The sequence below is a fragment of the Malania oleifera genome, chromosome 3 (genome assembly GCF_029873635.1).
Source record: "Malania oleifera isolate guangnan ecotype guangnan chromosome 3, ASM2987363v1, whole genome shotgun sequence".
Classification (NCBI taxonomy): Eukaryota; Viridiplantae; Streptophyta; class Magnoliopsida; order Santalales; family Ximeniaceae; genus Malania; species Malania oleifera.
In genome coordinates this window covers 104,400,705-104,416,299 of record NC_080419.1, presented here as the reverse complement: position 1 = coordinate 104,416,299, position 15,595 = coordinate 104,400,705, and the positions used below count along the sequence as shown (strand labels likewise).

The 15,595-nt window shown below is 37.2% G+C and overlaps 1 protein-coding gene across 1 annotated transcript in view; it reads left to right on the top strand.

The window, feature by feature from the left end:
* LOC131151199 (uncharacterized) overlaps positions 1-15,156 on the top strand; it is a 34,256-nt gene extending 19,100 nt beyond the window's left edge. The window contains exon 3 of the mRNA XM_058102446.1: positions 13,889-15,156. Coding sequence (XP_057958429.1) covers positions 13,889-14,896 — 1,008 coding nt within the window. The 3' untranslated portion in view covers positions 14,897-15,156. The remainder of the gene's footprint in view (positions 1-13,888) is intronic.
* The last annotated feature ends 439 nt before the right edge of the window (positions 15,157-15,595 follow it).

Genomic DNA, 15,595 nt, shown 5'->3' with positions numbered 1-15,595 from the left:
TGCAGAGATTGCCTAGAGGAGTACACACCAGGTAATTTTGGTAAGGTGTACCTTGGCAATGATCAACTTCACAATGTAACCGGCAAGGGAGTTGTGAAGATCAATATAAATGGGTCAGTGTGGAAGCTGAAAGATATCAGGTATATTCCAAACCTGAGAAAGAATTTGATTTCAATTGGTCAACTGGCAGATGAGGGATACACGACAAAATTTATTGGCGATGAATGGAAAGTTTCAAAGGGTGTACTAACGATTGCGCGAGGTAAGAAAATCAAAACACTTTTTCTAACCTCCAATGCCTCCATGTCTATTTCAGTACAGATTGACATGTGTGAGGATTGTATAGTCGGGAAACAGAAGAGGGTTAGTTTCCAGATAAACACCCGTGCCCCAAAGAAGAAGGGACTAGAACTAATCCACTCATAATATGTCGGGACACAATAGTAGAATGCCGAGAATCCTCAGGTGGAGGAACCAGTGGAGCAGATCATCGCACCACCATCTCCTACTCCAGCTTCGGAGCTTAGGAGATCTACTCGGTCTCATGTGCCAAACAGAAGGTATATTGATTACTTACTTCCTAAAAATGAAGGAAAGCCCGAATGCTATGATGAAGCATGTCAAGTGGCAGATACGAGCAAGTGGGAGCTTGCGATGAAGGATGAGATGAAGTCCCTCACCTCCAACAGAAAGTGGGAACCAGCTAAGTTGTCCAAAGGTCTTCACAACAAATGGGTTTATAGAATCAAAGAGAAGCATGACGGCTCTAGGAGGTACAAGACTTGGTTGGTAGTTAAAGACTTTGAGCAGAAGGAAGGGATTGACTACACCAGCATTTTTACACTAGTTGTGAAGTTGACAGCCATCAGATTAGTCCGCAGAAATTGAGCAGACAGGAAGATGGTAACTACAGAGAAACTGAAGTTGTGCTCAACTTCAGTTGGTCTTCATGCTTGAAGACACATATTTTGAGCACATCACTTATTCATGATACTGATTGAGGTGTCTCTGTCTCCAAGTGGGAGATTGCTATAGCTGGTGCCAGAAGACAGCCAGAAGCTGGAGCTGAGTTGGAGACACGGTCCATTCATGGAGCTGAGTTGGAAAACGCGGTGAAATTAATCTCTATTTTATGTATCCATTGTAACTTCCCATTTATGTTTAATTGTGATTAAATAGTGAGCCCTATAAATAGAGGGCTGAGAATACAAGAAATGTACAATAGTGAAAAGCTCAGAGAGAGCAGAGAGGAAGAAGGAAGGAAGAGAGAGAGAGAGAGAGAGAGAGAGAGAGAATTGTAATTTTTATGGTGAGATAGTGAATATTTTGTGTGTGCTCCGTGGACGTAAGTCAATATTGACCAAACCACGTTAAATCTTTGGTGTCACTTTGATCTGGATGCTCACAGGTTCCTAAGACAAACTAAAGATAGAGAAGCAAAGGGGGAGTGCACCTATTCCCTTAATGACAATAATAATGGACCCATCAATAGGGGTAACACTAGGCTCTCAGAAGTTTGAAGAGTACAAAAAACCACCATTATAACTTTTTCCCTTCTTTCTTGATTTGTTTTTTAGATTTTAATTTTGTTCAGAAAAATTATTTGCATATCCTTTCTAGGCCCACCCAAGAATTAGCTTGCATAGGGTTGTTTCACTTATTTTATCCCCAAAATGCTTTTCTAAGGTTAATTCTTCTAAAAGAAAGAAAAAAAAGTAAAAAAAAGGTCATCCTATCTAATTACTTTGTAGAATCCTCGTAGATCATTTTCATGTAATCATGTCACTCAATGATAGGAACCCACACAAGACCATCCTAAATTAACTTTCCTTTTAAGTAATAGGAATTTGGTACAATTAACGGAGCCATCACCTTTTATTTTTAGAAAAATAAATAAAAATCTCTTGATTAATAGGTTTCAAATAAGCTGCTATCTTAAAAGGGCTAGGATTCAAGCCCATATTATTTAAAAAAAAAAAAAAAAACTCTTATTAAGAGGGTTAAAACAAAAAAATAAATGCAAACATATCATTTGGAAAAATCCATCCAACATGCAAACAAATTCTTCAACCATAATGATATCTGCATACTTTAATTGCATTAATCAACATGAAATTAAAATTTGAGCATGCTCCTGTGCACCAGCATATAAAATTAAATATCAAACACCCAATAATGTGACTCAAATTAATAACAAAAACCTCATATGTAGTTAAAGAAAGATTTAAGTAAAATTGCACAATTACTATAACCTTAGCTTTGTTGTACATCTCGCAACTTGTGTTAACATAATTTTGATACAGATTCTTTATTTTGTGCTTTACTCTCATCCACATTCTCTAGCTATCTAGGCCTAATGTCCAAACAAAACGAAGGAGAAATAAGGCTTCAGTTTATTTATAAGCAAAGAATGGAGAAAGAATGCCAAATCCCAAAAACGAGCACTTACCATTCCCCCCCCCCCCCTTTTTTTTTTCATGCTTTTTGTTAAATTTTGATGTTATTCAAAAATTATTTGCATACACACACACATACACATAATTACACTCAAGAATTAGCTTACAATGGGCTATTTTACTTATTTTATCCTCAAAATGCTCTATAACATCAAAATTTGTGCCTTGAAAATTAATTCAAGAAAATTGGAACAAATGTTAATTTTTAAAATGAATAAAGAATGGGTACAATCTCAATATATTTTACAATGAAATAAAATGACCTTTGATTCAAACTCCTTAAAAGTGAATCCACTAATTTAGAAGTTTCGAGGAGCGTATTTCCCAAGACAATGGCAAATCTGCTGAAGGATCAATTTGATGATTTGCAAATGTAGGCTTTTCTTTATTTTTTATTATTTTGTGTAGATTTATTGATTTGATGAAGTGGGTGACATATTTTTTGAAGGATCAATTTGACAACCTATAAAGGATAAACTTGTTTAATCTTTGATCTATTTGATGAGATATGTTAATTTGAGAGCTTCAAGTTATTCTCAAACAAGTTGATGTTGAAGAAGAAAAGAAGAAGAAGAACTGAAGAACAACAAGAAGCAAAAGAAGGATTGAAGAAGAAGAAGAACTGAAAAAGAAGAAGTAGAAGAACTGAAGAAGAAGATGAACTAAAGAAGAAGAAGTAAGAAGAAGAATTGAAAAAGAAGAAGCAGAAGAAGAAGAAGATGAACTGATGACTCATGAAGGCTTGAACCTCGAAGACAAAGGGCTCCTACTGGTTCCAAGGCTTGAAGACGAAGCTCCTGCTGGTTCAAAGGCTCAAAGACGAACTCAAGAAGCTCTTGTTGGTTGCAAGGCTTGAAGAAGAATTGATGAAGGGCTCCTATTGGTGTTGTGCTGCTTTGAAGGGTCGAAGAAGAAGGGTTTCAGCTGGTTTCGTGTTGTTTTGAAGGGTTGAAGATGAATTCTGCTAGTTTGAGTCAAAGGCTGGATTTTTGGAAGAGGGCTAAGGCTCGTTCTGGCTACATTTTATTTATTAACAACTTCAAAAATTTCAAGGCGAGACACACAGCGCCTGGTACATTAGTGCGCCTTTCTGCGCCTCTTAAAGGTCGCCTTGCCTCAATAGGAATGAGGCGCTAGCCTTGTCGCTCCTCTGTGCCTTGCGCGCTCTTTTCACTGCTGTGCATCCAAGAGTATCACCTCTACTTATGGAATGAGAGCACCACAAAGCCTTAATAGATAAACATCCAAACTTCGACGCCAACCACAATAGAACATTTCTTTAAGTTGGCTACAATACCCACCTCAAAGACACATGGTATACTCATCCTAGTTCCCCTTAATCAACCCTTATCCATTATCAATGGTAGAGGGCATGATCAAGCATCCTGATGTTGACAAGATAATCAACTGAAGGCCAACGTTTTTCCTAGTTAATTGCAATGGATCACATGATAAGAGGGAAGTGTGAGACAAAAACCTACTCAAAGATAACTTGCTCCTTCCCCCACTTAATGTCACAAACCAAATTCCCACAATCAAGTTGATGCCCGCAATATCAACCTCGTTTTTTTCATTCACAATTTGAGAGATCTACTCTAAAGCCATTACCACCTGTCACGGACATGGAGATCTTAGAGGCCAAAGAGGATCACCTTTGCCCAGGTTTGCCCAAAGTGTCATGTAGTCACGTCCATGTGGCAACAAGACTACAGCAAGTCCAACCTTGTCGTACTCATCCTCAACCAAGGATATTACTTAATTGTCTAACCAAGAGGTCAAGTCTCCTAGCTTGAAAACCTTTGATTTAGCTAAGTTCATCACCGAGGAACTCAGAATAGAGCAGAAAGGAGTTAAACTCACATTCCACTAGCAATGAGGGTAACTCTCATCTCCATTGCACGTTTACGGTCTTGGGTGACACCACATAACTGTATAGCCTATGAATAAGAAGGGTGAACACCTAAACCTTCGGATTGAGAGTATTGCATGATCTCATTCTCAAATGGGTCATCCATGGGGCTCCTAATCCCACACGGAAGCCCAAGACAGCCCTTAAAGATGTCAAGAGCCTTCCCCTAAGCGCTCCTCAGAGTGCTCACTTAGTATCCAATAGGATATCAGGGAGGTAGGCCACTCATCGGGTGTTCCCCTAAAATTCAAGTCTTCGAAGTGCTCCTGTTTACGCACAAGCAACCACCAAGGATCTAATGATCATACATCTTAGGTTCGAGGGTACCACCACCAGTACTATCTGAACCAACCACAACATCACAGAGACATAGGAACTATCCCCATGACAACTGAAAAGTTGCACCTAGGTTAACCAACCTTCCCTCCAAGTTAGATTCATACACTAATTCCATGCGTTAGGGTCTCAAAACTTTTAAGACCTTAACACAGATCGTATAACCTAATTCTTTATAGGTGAAGACCAAGCCTTTGGATATAGTGAGAATCCTTCTCCACAATAGAGTTCTTCAATCACTCACTAAGAATCTCATAAATCCTCGCCACTAAGGAAAACAGATCCTCTAGATCTAACACAAGGCTCTTGATTATAAAACCATTGCAGAACAAGTCCTCTTACATGGAATAAAGCTCTCACAAGTTCGATATTTAGGCTAAGTTTACAATAAAATAAACAGCAAAGTAAGGCTCATTCGTGGCTCATCTTATTCCTTTTTTCTCCTCAATGTGTTTGAAACTTGCTTTTTCAAATTAAAAAGTATTCATAAGTATTTTCATTGAAGTCATTGTTGGAGGAATTCAAATATTTGACGTATTAATAGTTAGCTTGTCGTCAGGGGGAGGTAATTCAACTAGTGAAGGATTAAATTGCAAAAGTTTGTTAATAGTGTGTTGAAAAAGCGGGGGTGGGGGGGAGATGTTGGAGAACTTGGGTCCTAATTGCTTATAGAGGGTATTATCACTACAAATTTTGTGTAGCTAGGAAGAAATCTGGCTGACGCTTTGATTATGGAACAAGCAGCAAGACAACTAGTGGAGATGCATTGTGAGGGATGGGGCTTAGGCCAGGTGTTGATCCACTTGTAATAGCAACCCCACATATGTGAGTGGGGATCCTAGGAATTTGATTTGGGTAAAAACATGTTACTTGAGTTGTTGGCAAAAGCACTATACAAGAGCTTAGATCATTTACCCTTCACTATTGTGAGGATAGGCCTTACTACAAAGAGTGAGGTTGAGCAGTGAGCACTTTATGGATCCGGAGCCTTGGATGAGGTGGTGTACTCTGTTGCAGAGTTGTAGGGCATACTTGATGGAATCCGCCTATATAAATGTGAAGGTGGAGCCATCTTCACATATGTGAGTAGAGATCCTAGGAATTTGATTTGGGTATAAACATGTTACTTAAGTTGTTGGCAAAAGGACATACAAGATCTTAGATCATTTACCCTTCACTATTGTGAGGATAGGGCTTACTACAACGAGCCAGGTTGAGCAGTGAGCACTTTATGGATCCATAGCCCTGGATGGGGTGGTGTACTCTGTTGCAGAGTTGTAGGGCATACTTGATGGAATCCGCCCAAATAAATGTGAAGGTGGAGCCATCTTCTATTTGATTTTGGCAAAATCTTTGGAGCACCCATGAAATATCCGGGCAGGGCACGTGGCTGAAAAAAAATACAAACCTAAGAAGAATCTAGATACAAAGTACTAAAGTAGAATGTCTGTAGTATGTGTAGTTCGTTCATAAGATTGGTCTAGGTTCAAAATTTTATTTCACCTAGTGTTGTGAATTCTATCTGTCGACCCAAATTATTGGTTCTAAAGCTTTGGGACCTTTGCATTTTATTTTTCTTTGGCTTGAGAGAATTCTTCCATCTTCTATATGTTTTTTTCATTTAAAAAAGAAAAATTGAATCCGGTGTGGGATTGGTGTAATTTTTGTAACTGATTCAAATTTTTTCTCTTACTTCTTGTCTCATATGGCTTGTTGGGTTTATAAGTGATACTACTCACATGGTATCTTTAAAACAGGCCCTTAGGCATGGGCCGGTGGGCTTGGCTATAACTCCCCTGCACTGTCGGAACACACCTCACCTCGTGCACTTGGAACTCTAAGCCCATTTTGTTTCTTGGATTTTTCTGTTTTTCTAATTTTTATCCAAATTCAATGCATATACTTCTATGGTAGTTTTCAAAAAACCAAATTTAAAATGCAGAAACCCAAAACCCTTTAAAACTGGTTTTTATTTTTGTCCATCCACTCAAATTTTTACTTCTCTGTTTATTCTGCCGGGCACCTGAACAGCTGTATAAGGGGTGGGGGTGCCTAGTTGAATGCTTGAGACACTTGAAAATTTAGCACCTTCTCTCTACTCTGATTTCCTGCTCTTCTCTTGTTGAATTTTTGTTTTTGTTCTCTTGCTAATTAAGTGTACACTTCATATCAACAAGAAAAAATGTGCAACTTTTTCAACAGAGCTTTGGCTATCTCATCCCTGGTGCCAATGGCCTATTGCACCTTAGAGGTGATGCAATTCAGTTTATCAGAAGAGGATCTTAGTGCTTCAGATTGTTTACTTGTTTGCATTTTACTGCTGTAGTTTCAAATTTTAAGTTACCATTTTTTTATATCACTGTTTTTGTGCATATTTCCCACAGTATATTGCCTTTTTGTTTGCTAGTTGTTAGATTATCATTTTACCGAAAAGCTTAAATTGTTAGGTTGTGGATGAACAATATATATCAAGCTTTAATACTCCCCCGCACATGTAGCTGACAGCACGTTAGAGATAAACATACGATAAATAACACCCATAATAGGGAACACAATAATTTTTTAAAACAGTACACTACTAGAACCCAAGACCTTCTAGTAACCAGCTCTGATATCATGTTAGATTATCACTTCACCTAAAAGTTTAAGCTGTTTGTGTGGGCCAACAATGTATATCAAGCTTTAATAACACTAGTTAGAGAAGTATGGTTGCACATGAGAGTTTGGATGTGTGAGAAATTAAATATTAAGCCAACCATGTTGCAAAGTACTAAAATTTAAACCAAATGAATGTAAAGCAAACAATGACCAATCCTTTAACGTATATGCTCTTGCAAACATTCTTCGCATCATATTACATACAAGAGTCTCTATGAGCATTGTCTGGGAAGGGTTTTAGAATGACTTTTGTTACATTGTTAAAAATTAATTGAATGTTAGTTTAGGACAAAGTCAAAGATATTTTATTTGAAATAGATTTAACATTAAGCCACATGAAAAATTTATTGATGTGAATTCTTTTAGTGTAAGAAATCAAATTAATGCAATATTAAAAATGTGACTAGCATTATTCATGATTAATTGACAAAAGTATTCTGCTAAACTGAACAAGTGTTAGGTAAAAATAAAAAGCAATTAAGTCTACTAAGCAATTAAGTCTACTGATAGGAAAATAACATGTCATTTAGCATATAATTAGTGTATTTTGGCTCATTCTTACTTGTAACGTGGCAAGATTTTATTCACTATATTACTTTTATTTTCTCCTAAATTGGGCATGGGTTAGATAAGAACTAAAAGAAATTTATTTTTCTGATTGAAAAAAAGAAAAAAAATAATGATAATAATGATGTTTAGGATTTTAAGGGTATTTTGGTCCAAAAAAAATCTACACTATTTGTGCTTCTATTTTTGACAAAAGAAGAAAATATTTCATTAAAGAACAAAAGCACAAAAATGGAGAATAAGAAATCCTTCTAATAAGAAAAGAGTACACAAAATGAAAAACTAAAAGCCAAATAACACGGCTTGCCATTCTTGCTGTATATTTAAGATGCACACCCATTAGCAGCAAAAGATCGAAGGGAAGCCAAATAATGAATCCTATCCCAAGGCAAAAAACTCACCATCCTCTTGCCCATAAAAAAACATGCATCCACTCCAACCAAATACACCCGAAAACCGCACAAATCCCATATCTCCAGAAGGCTGAGCAATCTCTACTTATACCAAAACCTGTAAAAGAAGAAGATGGCATCTCCTCCATTTCTATACAAACCCAATTCTCTCGAACAAACCAAACAACTTATTCCACACCCTCCAAGCGAAAGAGCAATGCCGAAATAGATGAGAGGTGGATACTGAACTGTCAAAACATGAGAGGACACATCTAGATGGAAGGAACCAACTGACCAAAGAAGGTTTTTGACCATAGAAAGGACTTTGGCATCCCAATGGTACTGTGACGACCCGATTTTCTACCATTTTTTTTATAAATAATAATCTCTCACACGTCTATCAAATATCTCTATCAAGTATCTATCAATTATTTCTGATACCATATCAGCATGACCCGACCCGAAATAGGGTACCGGGTGATCAGTCCATCTCATAAAAGTATACCAAATAGTGGAAGTCAATATATACACCATCTCAAATACAAATACCAGAATTCTATTCATCCTTACATTCACAAATCCATATACATCCCCAACTCAAAAACACTTACCCCGACTACTAGGGTACTATGGTCTGCTCTCCCTTGGAGCTCTCTCTGCCTGTCTCTCTTGGTTTTCTGAAATGTTTAAATTTTGGATAAGACACCTCTCAATAAGACGGAATAAATTATTCATAGTGTGTGACAACATGAGTTTAATATATCATATCACGTTCATTATAAATAATTATATCAACTGGGAAAAATATACAGATATGTACTCATAATCATATATATATATATATATCATAGTTTCATAAGCTTTCAAATTGTTTCTCATAATCGTGTATCAACATCTTTTCAAAAGCTTTCATTTCTCATAATCATATTCTAGCTCATAAGCATCCACTAGCATATAGCACCATGCGTCTATAACTCATAGCTGTTCATTTTATCATACTTCTCACATCCATATTCTAGCTCATGAGTATCCACCAGCATATAGCACAACTCGTCTGTAACCCATGGCTATTCATTTCATTTCTCATATTCATATTTTAGCACATGAGTATCCACCAGCATATAGCACAACGCATCTGTAACTCATGGCTGTTCATTTATCACGTCTATAATGAGGAACTACTTGAGGATATTCATGTTACATCGTCATGTATTCACCCCACATGACCGGGTTGTGCGGCCCGTAGGCGAGACCTAACTGTTGCTGGCCTACCAGATTAGATAAAAAATAAACGTGTCTGTAGTATGAGTGACCCATCCAATCCTGATCTGGATTCCAGGGGGTAACACAACCTTTCACATGCCCAATCGACTATCTCACCACACTCTAGACAAGACGTGTGGTTGCACTAACACATATACTAGCAACGGTACCATGCTCTTAGTATTTCTATGGCCCATCAGGGTTCTTATTTCCACATTTCTGTGTTCACATTTCATCTTGTATGTATATCTCATCATATTTGTTCAATTCTCATCATTTCAGTACACATTTCATTTCATGTTTGTATATCATATATATCATCATTTTTGTATACACACCTCTGCATTTCACATTTCATCATTTCTATAGAAAACATAGTTGTACATCTCATTTCATCATTTCTATGTAAAACAAATCTGTATATTTCATATATCATCATTTCTTAGTAAAAACATATCTGTATATTACATTTCATCATTTCTCATTGAAAACAAAATTGTATATCATATTTCATCGTTTCTCATTGAAACATATCTATATAACACATTTCCATCATTTCCCAGTAAAAGCATATCTGTGTATCTCATTTCTTCATTACTAGATAAAACATATATCATCATTTCTATAAAAACATATCTATATTTTTCATATCTTCATATCCGTATCAAACATATCAATATATCTCATATTTTCGTTTCTGTATAAAAACATTTGTATAACTCATATCATTACTTCTCAATGCAAATCATATATATCAGTATATAAAGCACATTCCCAATATAAAATGGTTATTTCATATTTCTCATGTCACATAAATTTTTAACTGATAATCATAATATAATAATCGCAAGGAAAATATATGTATCATAGTTTTCCAAACTATATAGCATGTTCTCAATTTCACTTACTTTAAACAACAGTTAATTCCCCAAAAATGTCTATTATAATTTATTCCCCTTACCTGCTTATTGAGAGAATTCCTCTAAAAATCCTAAACCCACGTCTGCGGCGTTTCGGAGCTCAAAACCCTGAAATCATATTTTTCTCCAATTCAATCAGCTTAATCCCAAAATAATAATCACATTCACATTCCCAAGACCCATATACTCCAAATAACTAGTCAAACTGTAAATCAACTGATAATTCATCTCCATTACCTCAACTGTGGAGTGATGCCTAAAATTTCTAAATCAATAATCTACCCCGATTAACTTGTTAAGGTTCACTCCTAGGACCCCGTGGTGGTGTCTGATCGCTGATTCAAGCTGCAATCGGAGCGAAATTGAAGAGAGAAGGGAGAGGATGTCCGTGGGTTTTTTAGAGAGAGAGAGAGGGATTATATATATATATAGTTTAAACCAAACAAGCTGCAGTCCCCCTTTAATTTAGAATTGCCTGACAAAATCGTCAACGGTTTTATTTTTCTTATTATTTAAATTTTTCGTGTCTCTACAGGTACAATGCAATGGGACAACTAAATTTGATTCAATTCTGAAGAAATTTAGGTGCATAGTGATATTTATATGTATATAAGCATGTGTGATTTTTATTTTTTTTTTATTGTTTATCATTTATCTAAGCTCAGAGTGGTGATGGGACAATTGCATAGGTGATGCAAAATATTACACTGTGCCAACTTCATCTAAATTGTTTTTCGTTTGTATGTCATCAATCCTTCATCATTTTAAAAGGAATTTTGTTGTTGTTGTTGTTTTAAAATAACTTTAACAATAAGGGAGAAAAGGGAACCAAAACCAAGAGTAATAATGAGGACTATGTTTATTGAGAATAACATTCACGTATTATATAAAACATTATGCTTTGACCTTAGAGGGACTTTATGTTGGCGCCGGAAGAGTCCATGTGTGTGCTTGATATTTACATGGGTAAACACTAACTTGACCCAAAAGCTTAAGCCTATTGGGTCTTGGACCCAACCATGTATATAAGCACCCATCATCTACTCAAATTTTTCAATGTGGGACAAACTCACTAGTGAAATTCTCAACAATCTCCCCATCACTTATGAGTTCCAACTGCTCCCCCTTGAGCGAAAACCGTCTTCCTTATGGGAGTAACCCCAATTCCCCAACAGTTGCTCAAGTGGGCCTCACTGCTAGCGCCTTGCGTGCCTCTGATTGCATTACACATGCTTTAGAACAAATCCTACCTCCCAAGTCTTGACCCTATTCGGATCCATCCTAGGCCTAGATGATCCTCATTGGCCTCGGTCACACACTTGGTCCTCCAACTGTTAGCACGTTAGGAGAATTAACTTCACTTCTCGAATTTTACCATGTCGCTCACCCAAAATTACGAACCGTCGGCTCTGATACCACTTGTTGAGGATCTAGAAGCAACAATCAAACCACAAGTAAAATAAACAACCAAAATGAACACCAAGATTTAACGTGATTCAGTCCAAACTGACCTACGTCAACGGAGCACACCAAACTTCACCTAAACTGGGAGAAAATACAAAAGAAGGAGGAGGCAACTACACTCCACTCAACTCAACTCTCTTTCTCTCTCTCTCTCTCTCACACACACACACACACACACACCTTCAACTCAATTACACTCACATTATATTTCACACACACACATCTCCATTTATATAGATGGATAGGGATGGATATAAATGGAAGATGGTAATGAGGCTCAATGAGGTGATTCAATGAGATGAGCTGGGATTAGCATCTACACTACAGCACATCAAAGCTGACATTCTACAGCTCATCAAAGCTGGCTCTCTACAGCTCATCAAGGATGTCTCTCTATAGCTCATCAAGGCTCCGTTTCCATTATATCTGGTAAATAACTCTGCATTTCATTTCAGAATCAAACACATTAGATTGCGTTATCACTTCGTCAGATCTCTGTTAGAGGATGGAGTGCTGACACTTGAAAAAATCTAAGGTAGCAGGAATCCAGCAGATATGTTGACAAAGGTGGTGACTACAGAGAAGCTGAAGTTGTGCTCAACTTCAGTTGGTCTTCATACTTGAAGATAGATTTGAGCACATCATTTACTTGTATATTGGTTGAGATGATGTCTCTGTCTCCAAGTGAGAGATTGTTGAGCTGTAATGGAAACAAAGCCTTGATGAGCTGTAAAGAGACAGCCTTGATGAGCTGTAGCAAGCCAACTTTAATGAGCTGTAGAGAGCCAACTTTGATGAGGTATAGCATGCCAGCTTTGATGTGCTGTAGTGTCGGTGCTAATCCCAGCTCATTTTATTGAATCCCCTCATTGAACCTCATTACCATCTTCCATTTATATCCATCCCCATCCATCTATATAAATGGAGATGTGTCTGCGTGAAATATAATGTGAGTGTAATTGAGTTGAAGGTGAGAGAGAGAGAGAGGTGTGAGAAAAAGTGAGTTGAGTTGAGTGGAGTGCAGTTGTCTCCTCCTCTTGTATTTTCTCCCAATTTTAGTGAAGTTTGGTATGCTTTGTGGACGTAGGTCAGTTTGGAGCAAATCACGTTAAATCGTGGTGTTCATTTTGATTGTTTATTTTTCTTGTGATGTGATTGTTGCTTCTAGATCCTCAACACTTTAGCCTTCCAAATAAAACCCTGCAGTGCAAAAGAGATCAACACAAATCTAATGCTCAAAAAACTTAGGCGTGTTATTTATCTAAGCACGTGTGATATTTCTTTTTAAATTATTTATCATTTATCTAAGTACAGAGTTTTGTGGCTGTTGTCTAGATGATGCAAAGTACAGCTCTGAGTAAACTTCATGTAAAATGATTTTCTTTCTGAATGTCACGAATCCTTTGTCATTTTGAATGAATTGTTGTCATTGTCAGTTTCTTTTTTAAAATATTAATTTTAACAATAAGGAATGGAAAAAGAATTAGAGTGGTGATGAGGACTTCGTTTATTGAGATTGAGAGCATTGTTGGTTGTGTTTTCACTTTGTCATCCGCATAAAGGATGTTGGCATTTTTTTTTTTTTTTCAATTTTTGCTTGTGCAAACTGATACGCATGCCTATCAGGAACACTCTGAAATAGAAATACTTGTCTATGCAATTTGTTTTGTGCTTTTCATGGCAGATGCCTCAGTGATCAACTCTAATCCGTTTATCGTAATTGTTGTTTGTACAGTGTAGATTAGTGGCTAAGTTATTATGTTTGTTCCTCCTCTATTTTCTGCCACTAGAAATATTTTTCCTCTTTTCCTCTTGTATATTTATGTTGCTCACAGCAAACAAAAATGTAGATGTTCTATGACTATCTGAACATGATAGTATGAAACATTTTTGGGATTTTAATTATTATTATTATCATTGCAGGGTAAGCCCACAAACTCAAATCTTGCTGGGGTAAAGAGGAAAGCAGAAACAATGGCAATATCAAGGGCTGATGGTGTTCATTCAGTAAACCCAAGTAAAAAGTCACAGAAGGAATGGAGCTGTGCTATCTGTCGAGTCAGTGCCACATCTGAGCGAGGTCTGAATGATCATCTTCAAGGAAGGAAACACAAGGCTAAGGAGGCATTGCTGAGAAGCAATAAGATGGAACACACGGATGGCTCTAATCTGTTGCCAAAGAAAGCTGAGAAGTCCATTGAACATGCAGTGACTGCCATCATGCCTATTGAAGGAAACAGTCAAGCTGTTAATGAGTTCAAGATAAAGCCTATTGAACAAAGGAGTCAAGATGTTAATGAGGTCGAGATAAAGCCTATTGAAGGACACATTCGAAATGTTAATGAGGTCTTGAAAAATGACAAAGCCATGGCACGGGGAATGCAGATTACTGAGTTGGAGGAAAATGGCAGATACCTGGCAGATGAAAAGCAAGAAACAGTGGATCCAAAGATGCAGAAACCTAAGTATTGGTGCCTAATGTGTAAAGTGGGAGCGAACAGCGAAGCACAAATGGATATTCACCAGACGGGAAGGAAGCACATGGCTAGGCTGCTGGAAAATGGTGGGGCTGTTATTACTATAAACAGTATGCCTGAGTGTGTTCAGGAAGCTGAAGAGGCAGCTATGAAAGAGGGAGTGGAGGTTAATGCTGATGTAACTGCAGAATTTTCAATGACAGAGGGAAAGGGGGATTCATTTGAGGATGCTGTTAAGGCCAATGAAACAACTGCAGTAAAGGGTGAGGAGGTTTCACCAGATAATGGCGAGGCTAGGGAAATAACAGTCAAAAGGGGAAGTGATGATTCACTAGGCAATGCTGAAGAGGCCGAGGAAACTGCAATCAACATGCTAAAAGAATATTTGTTGGGTTGTGCTGATGTAGAAATTGACGGAGTGGGTAACTTGGAAGACCAAAATGCAAGACTCTGAACAATTGAATCGATGGTTGATCCATGATTTAGTCAATTGGAGGCCCTCTTCCTCTTATGGAATAGGTGGTTAGTCATAATCTCGGACTCCTTATGGTACTTTGCTAAGAGCTAAATTAATGACACATTCTTCTATTGTTTCAAGTTATTTGTGTTTGGTTCTGGTTTTGTTCAGACCATACTGTGCAAAACCCTGCTGCTAATAGTTGATAGTGATCAAAAGCTTCTTTCTTGGATTAATTCAGTATTATGATTTCTCTGTTATTTTGTTCTTGTTTGGTTCAGAAGAAATTATCTTTGAACATCAGATAAAGCTACAGTTCAGGTCCATTTCAGTGATGGGACTCTAATTGAATAATATCTGTGTTTAGGTTTCTTCTTCTCAGGATGTGTGGCGCATCTGTGTTTAGGTTTCTTCTCAGGGTGTGACGCTTGCTGCAGTGCATAATCTGTAAATGAACTAAAATATGCCCTAAAACTATGAGGAAATAATTGCCACAAATTATCATAAAGTCTAATGCTGATGCTTTCTTTGGGGTCTTGATTAGGACTGCTTGTGTGCGGGGTATGGATATTCTTTGATGAGGGCTGAGGGTAAACCTTGTTAGTAAAATTGTGGGCACAATAATATGAGTGGTTGAGAAGTACTAATCAGATTTAATTGAGGTGTGGAAACACTTCACTGTTATTGCAAAATTAA